Consider the following 19,067-nt stretch of genomic DNA (forward strand, 5'->3'; position numbering starts at 1 on the left):
ATTAATTTACACTTGAGGTGTGGGTACATGGAATGTGCTGCCAGGGGCGGTGGTAGAGCCAGGTACATTAAGGATATTTAAAAGACTCTTAGTTAGGCACATGGATGATAGAAAAATGGAGAGTTAGATTAATCTTAGAGTAGGTTAAAAGATTACTTTATTAGGTAGACCTGTACACCTGCTTATTAATGCAAAGACCTAATAATGTGACATTAACTCAATGCATAAAAGCATGCAGGCATGGTCAAGATGTTCAATTACCAGCGAGGAAGTTCAAGCTCAAACACTGAGATTATGTTGTGGTGCTACTAAGTCATCCCTAATTTCAATGTTACTGGTAGAAATGGGTGAAGTACCTTTACAGCTACCCAGGTTATGGTTAGCAATGGACTATTGGTTAACTTAACAAGACATGAAGTTGGCCATCTAATACTGGCAGCATTAGTAGAGTTTTGGGAGCACTGTATTGGTAAGGTGGCTGGGAAATGAATGGGCACATAATCTTGGGTGGTTTAATGTGGATTGCAGTCACTCCTCCAGGGTTTTTCCCTTTGCCTGTGGTTGATTTGGGCCTTGGGATGAAGGATTATTTATCTGTGGCACAGGAAGTTCTGCAACATATACAAGGCAGATATTATGAATTCTTACAGGTGGACTTTAGCGGGGAATTTGACAAGATCCGTACGGGAGGTTGGATAAGAAGGTTCAGTTGCTCATAATTCAAGGTGAGGTGGTAAAGTGGCTCTGTGGGAGAATCCAGAGTGGGGTAGTAGATGATTGCCTCTCTGACTGGGGGCCTGTAACTAGTGGAGACTCGCAGGGATCGGTACTGGGGCTGTTGCTGTTCGTCATCTATATCAATGATCTGGATGAGAATGTGGTTCACTGGATCAGCAAATTTGTGGGTGACACCAAGATTGGGGATGTAGTGGACAGTGAGGAAGGCTATCATGGCTTGCAGAGGGATCTGGACCAGCTGAGAAAATGGGCTGAATAATGGCAGATGAAATTTAATGCAGACAAGTGTGAGGTGGTGTACTTCGACAGGACCAACCAGGGGAGGTCTTACACAGTAAATGGTAGGCACTGAGGAGTGTGGTAGAACAAAGGGATCTGGAAATACCGGTCCATAATTAAATGAGTGGTTCCACAGGTTATTGGGATCATAAAGAAAGCTTTTGGCATATTGCCCTTCACTGTATTGAGCCCAGGAGATGGGATGTTATGTTGAAGTTGTACAAGAGGTTAGTGAGATCTAAGTTGAGAGAATTGTGAGCAGTTTTAGTCACCTACCTACGGGAAAGATATCAATAAATTGAAAGAGTACAGAGAAAATTTACAAGAACGTTGCTGGGTCTGGAGGACCTGAGTTATATGGAAAGGTTGAACAGGTTAGGACTTTATTCCTTGGAAAGTAGAAGATGAAGAGGAGATTTGACAGAGGTGTACAAAGTTATGAGCATGAAGATAGGAGAAATGCAAGCAGGCTTCTTCCTATGACGTTTGGATGGGACAACGAGAGGTCATGGGTAAAGGGTGAAAGGTGAAAAGTTTAAGGGGAACATGAGGGAAACTTTCTTCACTCAGAGGGTTGTGTGAGTGTGGAAAGAGTTGGCCGTGCAAGTGGAGCTGTCATGGTCCGGTCCGTGAAGTTTGCATTCTGGTACACGGTCCGGTCCATCGACCTTTGCTCCAGGTTTTCCTGTCTACCCTGTTTCTGTTCCTTTTGAGCACTAATTGAGGCAGCTGATGCTAGTTGGGCTGGCTGCATAAATACCTCCAGAGACCAGGGTGTGGCCGCTGGATTGTTCTTGTCCTTACTCCTTGTATCCCTTCCCCTGCCTTCTGTTTCCTCGCCTGAAGCCCTGCCTTGTCTTGCTGGTAACTGTCACCTCGCTTCGCCTGTAGTCTTGTCTTGGAGCCACCCTGTACCTAGCTCCCTTCCTGTTCCTTGTCTCCGCCGGGTAAGTCAGGCCGTCTTGCCGTTACCTGTGGTTGGTTCTGTCCCTTCCTGTCCCTTGCCTCCACCGGGTAGGTCAGGCTGTCTTGCCGTTACCCTGCAGTTGGTTCTGTCCCTTCCTGTCCTTTGCCTCTGTCGGGTAAGCCAGGCCGTATTGCTGTTACTCTGCAGTTGGTTCTGTCCCTTCCTGTCCCTTGCCTCCGTCCAGTGGAGATCTGTGCCCTGCCCAGGAGGAGTTTCAAGACCCCAAGCCTCGAGCCTCGCCCCAAGCCAAGCTTCAAGTCTCTAGTCTCAAGCCTCACCTCAAGTCTCTGGTCTCAAGCCTCGCCTCAAGTCTGAAGACTCTAGCCTCGTCCTGCCTGCCTGCCAGCCAAGTCACGTCCTTGCCTAATTCTGGGGTCCGAGCCAGATGCAAGACCCAGGTTCTGGATCCTTGTCCAGTCTCTGGCTCAGAGTCCAAGCCTGGGCTTCCAGCTCTCTTGTCCAGTCCTGTTCCGGGTTCCTGGTTTTTGCGTCCATGTCCTAGCCCTCACCCTGTATCCTAGTCCTGTCCCTAGTACTTCAGTGTCTGTGTCTTGCACTTGGGTCCGTTCCCAGCCACCTCCTTGCAACAGGAGCATGTGAGCTCAATTTGAACTTTTAAGAGAAGTTTGGATAGGTACTGTCACAACCATGGATTCGGCAGCACAATAGATATGGCAATAGTGCTTGTGAATTTGCACGTGTCAGCCAATTATTGAGGTTAGACTTCTCTTTGCTCCACAGTCCAGCTCGATTTGAACATTTAAGAGGAGTTTGGATAGGTGTAACTCATAGGCAGCTGTAATGTACCTGAAGTTGGTCCACCAGCTGTCAGTAAACTTTGCAAGAGAAGAAGAAGAGGTTCAATTGTTGTTCAGACCAAACATCAGAATGGGGAAGAACTGTGATCTAAATGGAAGGCAGATAGGCTGGTTTGAGTATCTCAGGAATAGCTGATCTTTTGGGATTTCCACACACAAGTCTCTGGAGTTTAGAGAACGGTGCAAAAAGCAAAAAAAAAAATCCAGTGAGCAGCAGTTCTGGGGGTGAAAATGCCTTGTTAATGTCTCTGAACACAACGTATTAGACCTTGAAGCAGATGGTTTAAAGCAGAAGGCCACGAACATACACACTGTGGCCACTTGATTGGGTAGAGGAGGAACCGAATAAAGTGGCCAACGAGTGCATGTTCTTAAACTAGACTTGTCTATAAATATTTGCCTGAAGACATTTTAAATGTTGTGAGATTCCCTGCCTTTGTCATCCCTCAGGTAGTGAGTTCCAGGTTCCACCAGCTGCCTGGGTGAAAAAGTATCAAACTGTCTTCACACTGAGGATGGAGGTGGTTGTGATAACACGGCAAGGAGCAATCGTGAGCAGGGCACAGTCCATTCACAGTTTGCTTTGTCCCCACACAGGGCAGCGATCCACACCATCTCAGCATTTTGGTGGAGTTCGCAGGAGAGCAACTAACGCTGGATCTCAGCAGGAACACGTGAGTGAATCAGGCTTGGTAAAAGAATAAGAGTCTCATCATCAAAGTTCTGCTTCAGTTAAAGTTTACCCAGCTCTGCTCCCACTGACACCTCCCACTGTCCACCAAGTTAATATCCCAGTCTGCACCGTTAATATGATCCCAGTCTGCACCGTTAATAAGGTCCCAGTCTGCACCAAGTTACTATGATCCCAGTCTGCACCGTTACTATGATCCCAGTCTGCACCAAGTTAATAAGATTTCAGTCTGCACCAACTTAGTATGCTCCCAATCTGCACTGTTAATATGATTCACCTGTCATTCAGACAGACTCGTCACCTGCAGCCTATTTAACCCCAAGTCTCATCCACAGTCCTTGTTCACTCATTGAACCAGCCAGCCTCAACCAGTTGCTCTGGGCTTTCACTCTCCCTGTCTGAAGTTTCCCTTGTTGCCGACCGTGTTTATTTTCTATTCTCTCTTGTTTTGTGGCTGCTTGTGGCTTGTTACTTTTTATCTATTAATAGAGTTATTGCTTCTGCTGCTGAATAATCTCTGCTGCTCTGCTTCCAGGTCAAGCCTCCTCTACGTTTCCTGACAATACGTGGGTAGCGAGAAGTTTCCATCTGGAGATTAAATATAGACTTGTCATGTTGAAACAATGCTTGACAGGACAGGTTAGTGGGAGCTTGTTGTCTCCAACAGCTGCTATACCTGCTCTGGAGGTGCACAAGAACGTAGTGTTCAACAAGCTTTATAAGACCATGAGTCATGGGATCAGAATCAGGCCATTCAGCCTGTCAAGATAGATAGATAGATATACTTTATTGATCCTGAGGGAAATTGGGTTTTGTTACAGCCACACCAACCAAGAATAGAGCATAAATATAGCAATAACTAGAAACAATCAATCAACAATATGCAAACTATGCCAGATGGAAATAAGTCCAGGACCAGCCAATTGCCTCAGGTGTCTGACCCTGCACGGGAGGAGCTGCAAAGTTCGATGGCCACAGGCAGGAACAACCTCCCGTGGCGCCCAGTGTCGCATCTCGGTGGAATATGGCCAGAGTCCAACAGCAAAAAGTTCAATGTCCGGTCTACAAACACATTCCTCGATCGTAATGTGACCCGGATTGCACCATCTGTTGTTAACCAGAACAGTAAGCCCCCAGTAAGACTGATATATTATTCCGGTCATCCATATTTTCCTGCCTTTTGCCCATAAGCTTTGATGTCCTGACTAATCAGGAATCTATCAACCTCCACTTTAAATATACCCAAAGACTTGGCCTCCCCAGCCATCTGTGGTATGAATTCCACAGTTTCACCACCCTCTGACTAAAGAAATTCCTTCTCATTTCAGTTCTAAAAGGACGTCCTTCCATTCTGAGGCTGTGCCTTCTGGTGCTTGAATGTGTGAGCCCCTACAATTGGCTAAGTGGACAAACAGCTGGCATGGGCTGGCACTGACCTGAGTGCCCAAGTTGCGAATTTCATTTTCACAAAAGTTGGGTGATTATCTTTCGCATAAGGTTAATGCGACACTATGACAGCTCGAGGCGTCAGAGGTTGGGGTTCATTCCGGATGCTCCAGTTTCCTCCCACGGAGCAAAGGTGTGCCGGTTGGTAGGTTAATTGGTCATTGTAAATTGTCCCGTGATGAGGGTAGGTTAAATTGGGGGTTGCTAGGGTGACGTGGTTCAAAGGGCCAGAAGGGCCTGTTCAGAACTATTTCTCTAAATAAATAAAGACATATAATGTCGATAGCTTTAAATTCAGGTCCTCCTGCCACTGAGGCCTTTCTCGTCTGACTCACCTCTGCACTTTATTTGTCTAACTGCGCTGCTCTTCCTCTGTAACAAGACACTGTATCCTGTACTCTGCTTTTCCTATACACCATGATCTACCTATGTGTGCAATAATCTGCTTGTATGGCATGCAGACAAGGCCAATTCACTGATTCTTGGTACAAGTGACAAGAATTCGAGTGTCCATCTGTATTGTCACTGCCCTGGGAGTGTGTGATGGCTCAGTGTGCAAAGAGCTTTACTCTGCATCTGCACACAATGCTGGAGGAAATCAGCAGGCCAGGCAGCATCTATGGAAAAAAAGTACAGTCAACGTTTTGGCATTTTGTGTGTGTTACTCAGATTTCCAGTAGCTGTAGATTTTCTCTTGTTGTCTCTGTATCTAACCCGTGGTGCTCCTGCCCAGGGTTTTTATAAGGGACAATATTAATGAAGTGATTTTCAGAAGATATTCAGATGTATACTGCGTGGTGTTCGCTTTCCAGTGATTGGGTAAAATTTCTCCAGTCCACACTGTGTACGAAAGGATTTAGTAAAATAGTTCCTTCCCAATGCTTTACTTCTTTGGCCAATCATCTTACGTACATGTCAGTGGTTTCCTTCGAAGCAGATTGCTATTTAGAGCACACAAGCAGCCATTTGTCCCATGGACCCTTTAATGAAGAGCTGCATTTGTTCTTTCATCTCTTCCCTGTGTTCTGTTTAATTTCTTTCTCCCTCATTCTGAAACACCTCACAGTGAATAGCAGTGATCCCGTCTCCAAAAGATCTCAGTATGGAAGTATTCCCCCAGATCTTCTGCTGAGATCTTTGCCTGTGATTTAACACCTTCAACCTCTGGTAGTTCCTAGGGAGTCCATCTTCCTCTCTCAACATCCTGCAAACTTCTATTATGTCCCCTCTAAACCCACTGTTTTCCAAGGAGAGCTCTCATATCTATGGTGATGAAATGCTTTCAGAGGCTGGTCATGACTAGACTGAATTCCTGCCTCAGCAAGGACCTGGACCCATTGCAATTTGCCTATCGCCACAATAGGTCAACAGCAGACACAATCTCAATGGCACGTCACACGGTCTAAGACCACCTGGACAATATAAACACCTATGTCAGGATGCTGTTTGCTGACTATAGATCAGCACTTAACACCATCATTCCCACAATCCTGATTGAGGAGCTACAGAACCTGAGGCCTCTGTACCTCCCTCCGCGATTGGATCCTTGACTTCCTAACTGGAAGACCACAATCTGTGTGGATTGATGAGAACATCTCCTCCTCGCTGGTGATCAACACTGGCGCACCTCAGGGGTGTGTGCTTAGCCCACTGCTCTACTCTCTATATACACATGACTGTGTGGCTAGGCATAGCTCAAATACCATCTATAAATTTGCTGACGATACAACTGTTGTTGGTAGAATCTCAGATAGAGGTGAGAGGGCATACAGGAGTCACAAATACCAGCTAGTGGAGCGGTGTCACAGCAACGTCTGTAAGACGAGGGAGCTGATTGTGGACTTCAGGAAGGGTAAAATGGGGGAACACACACCAATCCTCAGAGGGATCAGAAGTGGAGAGAGTGAGCAGCTTCAAGTTCCTGGGTGTCAAGATCTCAGAGGAGCTAACCTGGTTAGATTAACATATATGTATATATACATATATAGGTTAACATATCGATGCAGCTATAAAGAAGGCAAGACAGTGACTATACTTAATTAGGAGTTTGAAAAGATTTGGTTTGTCAACTAAGACACTTGAAAACTTCTATAGGTGTACCATGGAGAGCATTCTGACAGGATGCAGCACTCTCTGGTATGGGGGATCGGGTCGGTGACTACTGCACATTGCCAGAAGAAGCTGCAGAGAAATGGAAAATTAGTTGGCTCCATCTAGGTACCAGTCTCCGTAGCACACAAAACATCTTTAAGGAGCGGTACCTCAGAAAGGTGACATGCATCATTAAGGACCCCCAGCACCCAGGGCATGTCCTTTCTCTCTGTTACCATCAGGTAGGAGGTACAGAAGCCTGAAGTCACACACTCAGTGATTCAGGAACAGCTTCTTCCCCTCCGCCGTCTGATTCCTAAATGGACATTGAACCCTTGGACACTACCTCACTTTTTGAAAATATTATTTCTGTTTTTGCACTATTTTTAATCTATTCAATATACATTGATATACTTATTTATATATTTTATTCTTTCTATATTATCATGTGTTGCATTGAACTGCTGCTGCTAAGTTAACAAATTTCACGATACATACCAGTGAAAATAACCCTCATTCTGCTCTTCGTGCCCGAAGAGGCTTCTCCTGAGCTCGAGGCACGAGTGAGAATGGAAGCATGTTTTGTGAGGCTCTGCACTGGGTCTGCTAGTCTACAGAAATGGCACTAGTGTCTAGAAATTGTGAGAACAGGCACACGCTTGTCTTCCGCGGCAGCAGAGTGGGGGCTCAGCACTGTAGGAAAATAGGCGTGTCAGCAGAGCATTTCAACCAGCTGTCTGCTCCATTGTCCAATGTGATCACAGTGTTTCAGGTCACCAGTGTCGGCAGTAACCAAGGACAACATTCTGCTTGTTATCACCTGGAAGTCAGGCTCAAGAACAGCTTCTATCCCACTGTAATAAAATAGTTCACTAGTTCGATGAAATGGACTCTTGGCCTCACAATCTCCCTGCACTGTATCTTTTGTGCAGTTAACACATTACTCTGCATTATTGTTTTACTGTGTGTAATGATATGATCTGTATGAACAGTATACAAGAGTAGCTTTTCACTGCGTCTCAGTGCATTGTTCAAATTAAATTCATCACAGTACATATTTGTCACTATATTCAACCCTGAAATTTATTTTCCTGCAGACATTCACAGTAAATATAAAGAAACACAATACAATCAAAGAAAAACCACACACAAGACGGACAAACAACCAATGTGCAAAAGACAACAAACTGCAAATACAAAAAAGTAGAAACAAGATAATAAATAAGTAGATAGATGGATACATTAATTAATTTCGAGAACTCTTTTTTTGCGGAGTCCTTGAAAGTGAGCGTGTATGTTGTGGAATCAGGTCAGTGACGGGGGTGAGTGAGGTTAGACACAGTGGTTCAGGATTCTGATAACTCTTCCTGAACATGGTGGTGCAGCTCCTGAGGCTCGTGTACCTCCTTGCTGATGGCAGCAGTGAGATGAGAGCATGTCCTGGGCTGTGGGGCCCTCACTGATACATGCCGCTTTCCTGCCACACCACTCGTGCTCAATGGTGGCAACAGCTCAGCTTGTGATGGACTGGGCCCAATCCACTACTGTCAATGTGACAATAATAACCAATTCCAACAAAGCAACTCCAGCTTTCTTTGTAATTCTCATATTTCTGTAGCAACTGTGTCCGAAGTTTAGAAACATAGAAAACATACAGCACAATACAGGCCCTTTGGTAGGCACTCTTGATCTCAGTGTAACAGTGGTCCAGTGTGTTGTTTCCTTTGGATCTACAAGTGATTCATTGAAGGTAATTATTTAGTGATTTTTTTCAGGCAGGCCTGGTTAAAATCCCCCAAAATGATGGTGAATGTGTTAGGGTGTGCTGTTTCGTGCATGTTGATCCCATTGCTCAGATCGAACTGAAGTCTATAAGCAGCAGCCTGACATATGAAGTGGTGGTAGTAGTCATACTTTATTGATCCTGGGGTAAATTGGTTTTTGTTACAGTTGCACCATAAATAATTAAGTAGTAATAAAACCATAAATAATTAAATAGTAATATGTAAATTATGCCAGGAAATAAGTCCAGGACCAGCCTGTTGGCTCAGGGTGTCTGACCCTCCAAGGGAGGAGTTGTAAAGTTTGATGGCCACAGGCAGGAATGACTTCCTATGACGCTCTGTGTTGCATCTGGGTGGAATGAGTCTCTGCCTGAATGTACTCCTGTGCCCAACCAGTACATTATGTAGTGGATGGGAGACATTGTCCAAGATGGCATGCAACTTGGACAGCATCCTCTTTTCAGACACCACCTTGAGAGAGTCCAGTTCCATCCCCACAACATCACTGGCCTTACGAATGAGTTTGTTGATTCTGTTGGTGTCTGCTACCCTCAGCCTGCTGCCCCAGCACACAACAGCAAACATGATCGCACTGGCCACCACAGACTCGTAGAACATCCTCAGCATCGTCTGGCAGATGTTAAAGAACCTCAGCCTCCTCAGGAAATAGAGACGGCTCTGACCCTTCTTGTAGACAGCCTCAGTGTTCCTTGACCAGTCCAGTTTATTGTCAATTCTTATCCCCAGGTATTTGTAATCCTCCACCATGTCCACACTGACCCCCTGGATAGAAACAGGGGTCACCGGTGCCTTAGCTCTCCTCAGGTCTACCACCAGCTCCTTAGAAACCCTATTTTCCATGTAGGGCAGGACAGAGTGGAGGGCAGAGGCTATTGCATCATCAGTGGATTGATGTAAGTGATAAGCAAACTGGAAAGGGTCCAGTGTAGCCGGGAGAAAGGCTTTAATGTACCCAATGACCAGCTGCTGAAAACCCTTCATAATGGTTGATGTTAATGCCACTGGACGTAGTCATTTAGGCAGGATACTGTCGCATTCTTTGGCACTAGAATGATGGTTGCCACCTTAAAAACCGAGGGGATAGCGGATTGTTCCAGAGAGATGTTGAATATATCTGTCAGCTGGGCTGTGCAGTCTTTCAGAACCCATTCTGGCATATTATCAGGCCCCACAGCTTTGCGTGGGTCTTCCTCGCCTCAGCTTTAGCCAGACAGAGTATCTGCTCCCCTGGGGGAGGGATGCACTTTGTTCTGCATAACAAACTGGGCGTAGAAGACATTCGGCCTCTCAGGAGGTGAAGCATCTTGGTCACTGACATGCAGGGCAGACTTGTAGTCTGTAATTCTTGGAGTCCAAGTTCATAGCTTCCTGAAAGTGGCTACACAGGTTGATAGGGTGGTTAAGAAGGAAAATTGCATGCTTGCCTTTATCTGTTGTGGAAATGAGTCCAAAGGTCAGGATGTTACACCCTCTTCTCATTGTTCCCATCAGGGAGGAGGTATAGGAGCCTGAAGACCCACACTCAGCAATTTAGGAACAGTTTCTTTCCCTCCGCTGTCAGATTTCCGAATGGTCCATGGACACTACCTCGCTACTTTGCTTTCTTTTTGCTCTATTTATTTATATTTATTTAATCCTTACTTCAGGGTAGTATATGGTGTCACATAACACCATAACACATAGGAGCAGAATTAGGCCATTTGGCCCATCGAGTCCGCTCCGCCATTCAATCATGGCTCATCTTTTTTCCCCTCCTCAACCCCAATTCCTGGCCTTCTCCCTGTAACCTCTAATGCCATGTCCAGTCAAGAACCTATCAATCTCTGACTTAAATACACCCAACAACCTGGCCTCCACAGCTGCCTGTGGCAACAAATTCCACAAATTCGCCACCCTTTGGCTAAAGAAATTTCTCCACATCTCTGTTTTGAAAGGGCGCCCCTCTATGCTGAGTCTGTGCCCTCTTGTCCTAGACTTTCTCACCACGGGAAACAACCTTTCCACATCTACTCTGTCTAGGCCTTTCAACATTCGAAAGATTTCTAAAGATTTCAAAAGATTTCAAGATTTCGAAAGATCCCCCCTCATCCTTCTGAATTCCAGCAAGTACAGACCAACAAAGCCATCTATTCCATCATCTAAATCATTTATATACAGCATAAAAAGAAGTGGTCCCAACACTGACCTCCGCGGAACATCACTAGTCACTGGCAGCCAACCAGAAAAGGATCCTTTTATTCCCACTCCCACCAATCAGCCAATATCCTAACCATGCCAGTAACTTTCCTGTATTACCATGGGCTCTTAACTTGGTAAGCAGCCTCATGTGTGACACCTTGTCAAAGGCCTTCTGAAAGTCCAAATATACAACATCTACTACATCCCCTTTATCTATCCTACTTGTAATCTCCTCAAAGAATTACAACTGGTTTGTCGGGCAGGATTTTCCCTGATGGAAACCATGCTGACTTTGTCCTATCTTGTCCTGTATCACCTAGAACTCCATCACTTCATCCTTAACAATTGACTCCAACATCTTCCCAACCACTGGGGTCAGGCTAACTTAATTTCCTTTCTGCTGCCTTCCTCCTTTCTTAAAGAGTGGAGTAACATTTGCAATGTTCCAGTCCTCTGGCACCATGCCAGAGTCCAATGATTTTTGAAAGGTCATTTCTAATGCCACCACAATCTCTGATGCTTCCTCTATCGGAAATCTGGTGTGCAGTTCCTCTGGTCTGGGTGACTTATGTACCCATAGGTCTTTCAGCTTTTTGAGCACCTTCTCTCTTGTAACAGTAACTTCACCCACTTCTCTTCCTTCACACACTATAACATTAGGGATACTGTTAGTGTCTTCCACAGTGAAGACTGAAGCACAGTACTCATTTAGTTCATCAGCCATCTTCCCATCTCTTTTTAGTATTTCTCCTGCCTCATTTTCTGGTGGTCCTATATCCATTCTCATTTCTCTTTTATTTTTAGCATACTTGAAAAACACATTTGCTATCCACTTTGATATTATTTGCTAGCTTGATTTCATATTTCATCTTTTCCCTTCTAATGATTTTTTTAGTTGATCTCTGTAGGTTTTTATAAACTTCCCAATCCTCTATCCTCTATCTTCCCACTAATTTTTGCCCTTTCTTTTGCTTTTACAATACCTTTGACTTCCCTTGTCAGCCATGTTTGCACTATTTTACCATTTGAGTACTTCTTCATTTTTGGAATACACGTGTCCTGTAGCTTCCTCATTTTTCCCAGAAATATATGTACCTTGATAACGAATTTATTTGAACTTGAACTCAGACATTAAAGTAGGGGTATTAATAGTAAACTAAGACGCTACAAACATCGGAGATCCAAGAAATTAAACCAATTGACACAACTCTTGTGTGAAGAGTGAAACAAAGTACTGTATTTGATTAATTGCTCTGTTACACCATTGTTCTGCATACTGAATTTATCTGTGAAATCTTTTTGTAAGTGATAACAGCATGTGATACAGTGGGAAGCTTTGTCTGCACGTTCTCCAGAATGATCATTCCATGCGTAGGTGCACTGAGTAGTGAAAAGGAAGGCAGACGACAGAATATAGTCTTACAGCCACGGAGAAAGCTATCAATTGTCAAATTGTTCGTTATTGTCGCACAGACTGAGATACAGTGAAAGACTTTGTTTTACATGCCATCCTTACAGATCATTTCATCACAACACCACATCAGAATAAAGCAACGTCAGGAAGCAGAATAAAGTGCCACTGTTAACACTTTAACAGATGTCTAGATCAACACGCAAATGCGAGGGAAATGGATGGATATGGAAATTGCGTAGGCAGAAGGGATAAGTTTGGTTGGCCGTTTGGTTACGAAGATTGACAGAACATTTTGTGCCAAAGAGCCTGTCCCTGTGATGTATAGGTAGGTCTATGTTACAAAGAAGGCACCATGCAGGCAGCGAAGAATGGCAAAGACATAACAAGGTAGGTTGTCAGGTCAAGAGTCCGTCTTATCATACAAGTGATCTCTTCAATAGACTTATAGCAGGAGGAGAAAAGCTCTTCTTGAACCTGGTGGTACATTCTTTCAGACTTTTGTATCTTCTGCTGTGTTGGAGGGGGAAGAGAGGATGTCCAGGGTGGGTGGGGTGTTTGGTTACGTTTGTTGCTTTACTGGAACAGCAAGAAGTGTAGACAGAGTGTATTGAGGGAGGCTGGCTTTTCTTCATACGCCGACAACTCTTCACAGCTTTGTACAGTCACGGACAGAGTAGTTGCCATACCAAGCCGTAATGCATCCGGATATGATGCTTTCTATAGTGCAAATAGAACAGTTACTTTTTGTTAGGTTTTATTCAGAGATACGGCACAGAAAAGGCCTAGCAACCGACCTATTCAACTCCAGCCTAATCACAGGACAATTTACAGTGACCAATTAACCTACTAATTGATACATCTTTGGAACAAGGGTTGGAATTGGAGCACGCTGAGGATACCAACATGGTCACGGGGAGAACCCACAAACAGCACCGGAATTGGAATTGGAACTCTGACTCTGAGCTGTAGTATTGTGCTGGCCACTACCCTACCGTGGTACACGGGGACCACAGCAGCACAATGGTAAGGGTCAGCGGACACAGGTTGAGTTTACTTAGCCTGACGAAGCAGACGTGTTGGTAAACTTTCTTGGTCATTGCATTTATGTAGTTGTGCCAGGACAGGTGATGTTCACTCTGAGAAACCTTTTCATCCTCAGTTCAGTTGATGTAGGCTCCCCCCACCAGGTGTATATACACCCCCCACCCCCCACCAGGTGTGTGTTCATCCCTCCCCCCACCCCCACCAGGTGTGTGTTCATCCCTCCCCCCACCCCCACCAGGTGTGTGTTCATCCCTCCCCCCACCCCCACCAGGAGTGTGTTCACCCTCCTGACATTTCCTGTAGTCACTGAGAAGCTCTTTAGTTTTTGTGACATTGAGAGGAAGATTGTGGTCACCAGATTGAGAAATCATGAGTGCAGCTCAATTGTGTAAGAAGTCTGTTAACCAGTCGTATAACATCAGGATGGAGCTGTCCTTGCACCTGATGGCATGTGTTTGTCCCTTCTGGCCGATGGGAGGAGGAGAGGAGATGAGACCGTGTCCGACATGAGAAGGCTCTTGAATTATGTTTGCTTTTTCCCGAAAGAGCAGGAGCTATTTACATTTATGTTCAGTTAGAGATACAGCTCAGTACAGGCCCTCTGGCCTTCAAGCTGAAGCACCCAGCAATCCTGATTCAATCCTAGCTTAATCACAGGACAATTTACAATGACCAATTAGCCTTCTAACCGGTACATCTTTGGACAGAGGGAGGTAACCGGAGCACCTGCCGGAAATCCACTCATCCCAAGGGGAGGACAGCGGAATTGAACTCTGAACTCTGACGCCCAGAGTAACAGGTGTAATACTGTGGCGCTAACTGCTACGTGGTCCTGGCAGCCATACTTGCTGCAGAACTTACAGTGCAGGTTTCCTGTGAATGTGCCTCTATTTCCCCTCCTAATGAAAGTTAGTCCTTCTCTGCTGAATTCTAAACTGCTCCCAAACCAGTTTGTTTTTGAATTTGCTTCTTTTGATAGCTGTGCTTAGATCATGTTTACTCTTTTCTACTTGTGAATAGAATAGAATTAGAATATCTTTATTGTCATTGTTGTGGAGCAATGAAACACAGTTTAGCAGCTCAACGTTTTGCAGCATGACAAAGAATATATACATAAAATAAACTCTAAAACCTCAGGAGTGCAGTCCAAAATTAATAATATATGGATGGGGGGGTAGGGCTGTTGCACACCTGCCATTCCTGGAAGTGTGATGCATTTAGCTGTCGCCGTCTTAGGAGGGGGGCAGGAGAAGGGAAGGGGGTGTTATACATTTCACTGCTTGTGGGTAGAAGCTGTTAAGGAGTCTCTTTGTTTTCGTCCTTAATACTCTGTATCTCTTCCCAGAAGGCAGAGGGGAAAATGGGTGATGTCCAGGATGAGTGGGATCCTTTGAAATACAAGTAGCCTTCTTTTGAAGTCTGCCAGTATAAATGTCTCTGAGGGAGGGTAATGTTGTGCCAATAACCTGGAAATATCAATAATGAGATCACTGGGCGCAAAGAAAAGACTGAGAATATCCTTCTCTTCCTGATGAAAACGTATTCTACACAAGATTCAAACAGAAGAGGAGCGTCCCGCTCCCTCCGGATGAACCGGACCTGGTGGCATCGAGATTCATCATCACCAAGGAGGACGTTAGAAGATAAATCCAAGGAAGGCGACGGGCCCAGATGGCGTGCCAGGACGGGTTCTCCGGGCCTATGCAAGCGAGCTAGCTGGAGTGTTTGCTGACATCTTCAACTGCTCCTTGCTTCAGTCTAAGATCCCTTCATGTTTTAAGAAGGCAACGATAATCCCAGTGCCAAAGAAGAGCAAGGTGGCATGCCTGAATGACTATCGACCTGTGGCTCTGACATCAATTGCTATGAAGTGCTTTGAGAGATTGGTTATGGCACACATCAACCACAGCCTACCGGTCAACCTCGACGCTTTGCAATTCGCCTAGCGGAGCAACAGGTCAACGGCAGGTGCCATCTCTCTGGCCCTACGTTCCTCCTTAGAACACCTGGAGAATAAAGACGCATACGTAAGGTTCCTTTTCATTGACTACAGCTCTGCCTTTAATACCATCGTTCCAAATAAACAGATTCCTAAGCTCCGGAACCTGGGCCTTAGCACTCAGATCTGTAGCTGGATCTTCAACTTCCTCACGGACAGGACCCAGGCTGTAAAAATAGGGTCAAACTCTCCTCTACAATCCCGCAAGGCTGTGTACTCAGCCCCCTGCTGTACTCACTGTACACCCATGATTGTGTAGCCAAGTTTCCATCGAACTCAATATACAAGTTTGCTGATGACACAACAATTGTAGGCCGTATCTCGGGTAATGATGAGTTTGAGTACAGAGAGGAAATTAAGAACCTGGTGGCATGGTGTGAAGACAAAACCTATCCCTCAACGTTAGCAAGACGAAGGAATTGGTTGTTGACTTCAGAAGGAGTAGCGGACCGCATGACCCAATTTACATCGGTGGTGCGCAGAGTTCACTGCCAAGAAGGCCCACCAGCGCCTTTACTTCCTGAGAAAACTAAAGAAATTTGTCCTGTCCCTTAAAACCCTCACTAATTTTTATAGATGCACCGTAGAAAGCATTCTTCTAGGGTGCATCACAACCTGGTATGGAAGTTGTCCTGTCCAAGACCGAAAGAAGCTGCAGAAGATCGTGAACACGGTGCAGCACATCACACAAACCAATCTTCCGTCTGTGGGCTCACTTTACACTGCACGCTGTTGGAGCAGTGCTGCCAGGATAATCAAGGACACAACCCACCCAGCCAACACACTTTTTGTCCCTCTTCCCTCCGGGAGAAGGTTCAGGAGCTTGAAGACTCGTACGGCCAGATTTGGGAACAGCTTCCTTCCAACTGTGCTAAGACTGCTGAACGGATCCTGACCCGGATCTGGGCCGTACCCTCCAAATATCCGGACCTGCCTCTCGGTTTTTTTGCACTACCTTACTTTCCATTTTTCTATTTTCTATTTATGATTTATAATTTAAATTCTTAATAATTACTATTGATTTGTAATCCAGTGAGCGCGAAGAGCAGAATCAAATATCGCTATGATGATTGTACGTTCTAGTATCAATTGTTTGGCAACAATAAAGTATAAAGTAGGTATAGAAGTGGCAGATGGAGTTCAACCCAGATAAGTGTGAGGTGGTTCATTTTGGTCCGTCAAATATGATGGCAGAATATAGTATTAATGGTAAGACTCTTGGCAGTGTGGAGGATCAGAGGGATCTTGGGGTCTGAGTCCATAGGACACTCAAAGCTGCTGTGCGGGTTAAGAAGGCATATGGTGCATTGGCCTTCATCAATCGTGGGATTGAGTTTAGGAGCCGAGAGGTAATGTTACAGCTATATAGGACCCCGGTCAGACCCCACTTGGAGTACTGTGCTCAGTTCTGGTCGCCTCACTACAGGAAGGATGTGGAAACCATAGAAAGGGTGCAGAGGAGATTTACAAGGATGTTGCCTGGATTGGGGAGCATGCCTTATGAGAATAGGTTGAGTGAACTCAGCCTTTTCTCCTCGAAGCGACTGAGGATGAGAGGTGACCTAATAGAGTTGTATAAGATGATGAGAGGCATTGATCGTGTGGACAGTCAGAGGCTTTTTCCCAGGGCTGAAATGGTTAGCATGAGAGGGCACAGTTTTAAGATGCTTGGAAGTAGGTACAGAGGAGATGTCGCAGGTGTGGTAACTTCTGCTTTGAAAAGGCACACTCGACAACTTCATGCCCAAAGAAACAACTTTATCTCGAACGTCAAAACCGATATGTATATACAGAGGCTTTCACAACCCGTAGGGCATGGCAGGCACACTATATACAAAGCACACCAGAAGTAAAACCCTCCATTATCCAAATTAGTATTAACTTACTTTTAATAAAATACTGCTCACATTACAACACTTCTCCCCGTTTAAAATACAACAACCCCAAATGTAAAAAACTAGGAAATAGAAGCAGTGGTGTTATAAACTTGCATACCCCTGAAAACTAATACTAGTATCTCAGTGTCAGTTTATCAATACAAAACATCTGGAAAACATGGCAGATTCAACATTCAATCTAACAACAACAAGAAAAAAGAACTATCCTGTCAAAGATTCAGTCTGTTAGGAGGTTTACGAGTGCGCTGTGATCTGCGCACTAACCCCGGTGACCCAGCAGGCACCGCTGGTGAGGGTGTTTTGGGTGGATCTGGATTTGGGGGCATGAGAGGGGTCTGTGTGTCTGCGTGAGAATATCCATCCTCCTCATGGGACCCCGACCCCTCTGCCAGTGTCTCGCCCTCTGGCGAAGTCACTGGTGGACATGCTTCCACCGTAGTCTGACTCACAAATGGAAACTCCATGGAACTGTCTGCCTCTGAGCCGGTATCATGACGCAGGCGCACATGGTCCTGATGTCTGCAGAAAACCCGCCCATCAGTCAGCTTAACAACATAGGAGACGGGACCACTCTGCTTAAGAATAACCCCAGGCAGCCATTGCTGATTGTTTCTCACAAAGACATTGTCATCCGGTTTTAACAGTCTCTCTCGCGCATGTTGATCATGTCCCTCCTTCTGCTTTTCCTGCTTTCTCTCCACTTTCGCCTTCATGAAGGGGAGGAGAAGTGCGTGGCCGCTCCGAAATGATATCATATTTGTAAGTAGGATGCCGTGCGCAATCCTGATTTGATGGAGACAGACGTGAAAAGCACAGAGGAACATCTGGAGTAACTTCTGAAATGCCCGCTTCGCTGCCACTGCCACTGTGCGATCGAGAATCTCCGGAGGGGAAGGCCCCAAATTCTCAACTTTGCCTATTGCCTGTTGCTGGGGCCGGGGTTGAAGCGCTTGGCAGAGATGGTGCTCGGTGCTCGATGTCGGAGAGCTGGTCGGAGGCTCGAAGTTTTCGGACGGACTTAAGAGTTGGCTGTGGTCCGGTGTTTCCAGGATGCTGGATCAGCAAGTTTGCGGCGCTGGAAGCTCATGGCAGGGAGAATTTCTCTTCCTTTTACTGTCTGCGTGAGATGATGGGACTTTCGAGAGACTTTGAGACTTTTTTACAGTGCCCATGGTCTGTTCTTTATCAAATTACAGTATTGTTTTGCACTGTTATAACTATATGCTATAATTATGTAGTTTTTGTCAGATTTTTTTAAGTCTTGGTTTGTCTTGCATGATCGCACTGGCCACCACAGACTCGTAGAACATCCTCAGCATCGTCCGGCAGATGTTAAAGGACCTCAGTCTCCTCAGGAAATAGAGACGGCTCTGACCCTTCTTGTAGACAGCCTCAGTGTTCTTTGACCAGTCCAGTTTATTGTCAATTCATATCCCCAGTTATTTGTTATCCTCCACCATGTCCACACTGAACCCCTGGATGGAAACAGGGGTCAGCGGTACCTTAGCTGTCCTCAGGTCTACCACCAGCTTCTTAGTCCTTTTCACATTAAGCTGCAGATAATTCTGCTCACACCATGTGACAAAGTTTCCTACTGTAGCCCTGTACTCAGCCTCATCTCCCTTGCTGATGCATCCAACTACGGCAGAGTCATCCGAAAACTTCTGAAGATGACAAGACTCTGTGCAGTAGTTGAAGT

General features: G+C 45.4%; 1 protein-coding gene across 5 annotated transcripts in view; it reads left to right on the forward strand.

Moving 5' to 3' along the window:
• LOC140196911 (disintegrin and metalloproteinase domain-containing protein 12-like) overlaps positions 1-19,067 on the forward strand; it is a 212,993-nt gene that overhangs the window by 55,850 nt on the left and 138,076 nt on the right. For all 5 annotated transcript variants that reach the window (XM_072256841.1, XM_072256844.1, XM_072256843.1 and 2 more), the window contains exon 3: positions 3,400-3,476. In XM_072256841.1, the coding sequence (XP_072112942.1) occupies positions 3,400-3,476 (77 nt within the window). The remainder of the gene's footprint in view (positions 1-3,399; positions 3,477-19,067) is intronic.

The sequence above is a fragment of the Mobula birostris genome, chromosome 4 (genome assembly GCF_030028105.1).
Source record: "Mobula birostris isolate sMobBir1 chromosome 4, sMobBir1.hap1, whole genome shotgun sequence".
Classification (NCBI taxonomy): domain Eukaryota; kingdom Metazoa; phylum Chordata; class Chondrichthyes; order Myliobatiformes; family Myliobatidae; genus Mobula; species Mobula birostris.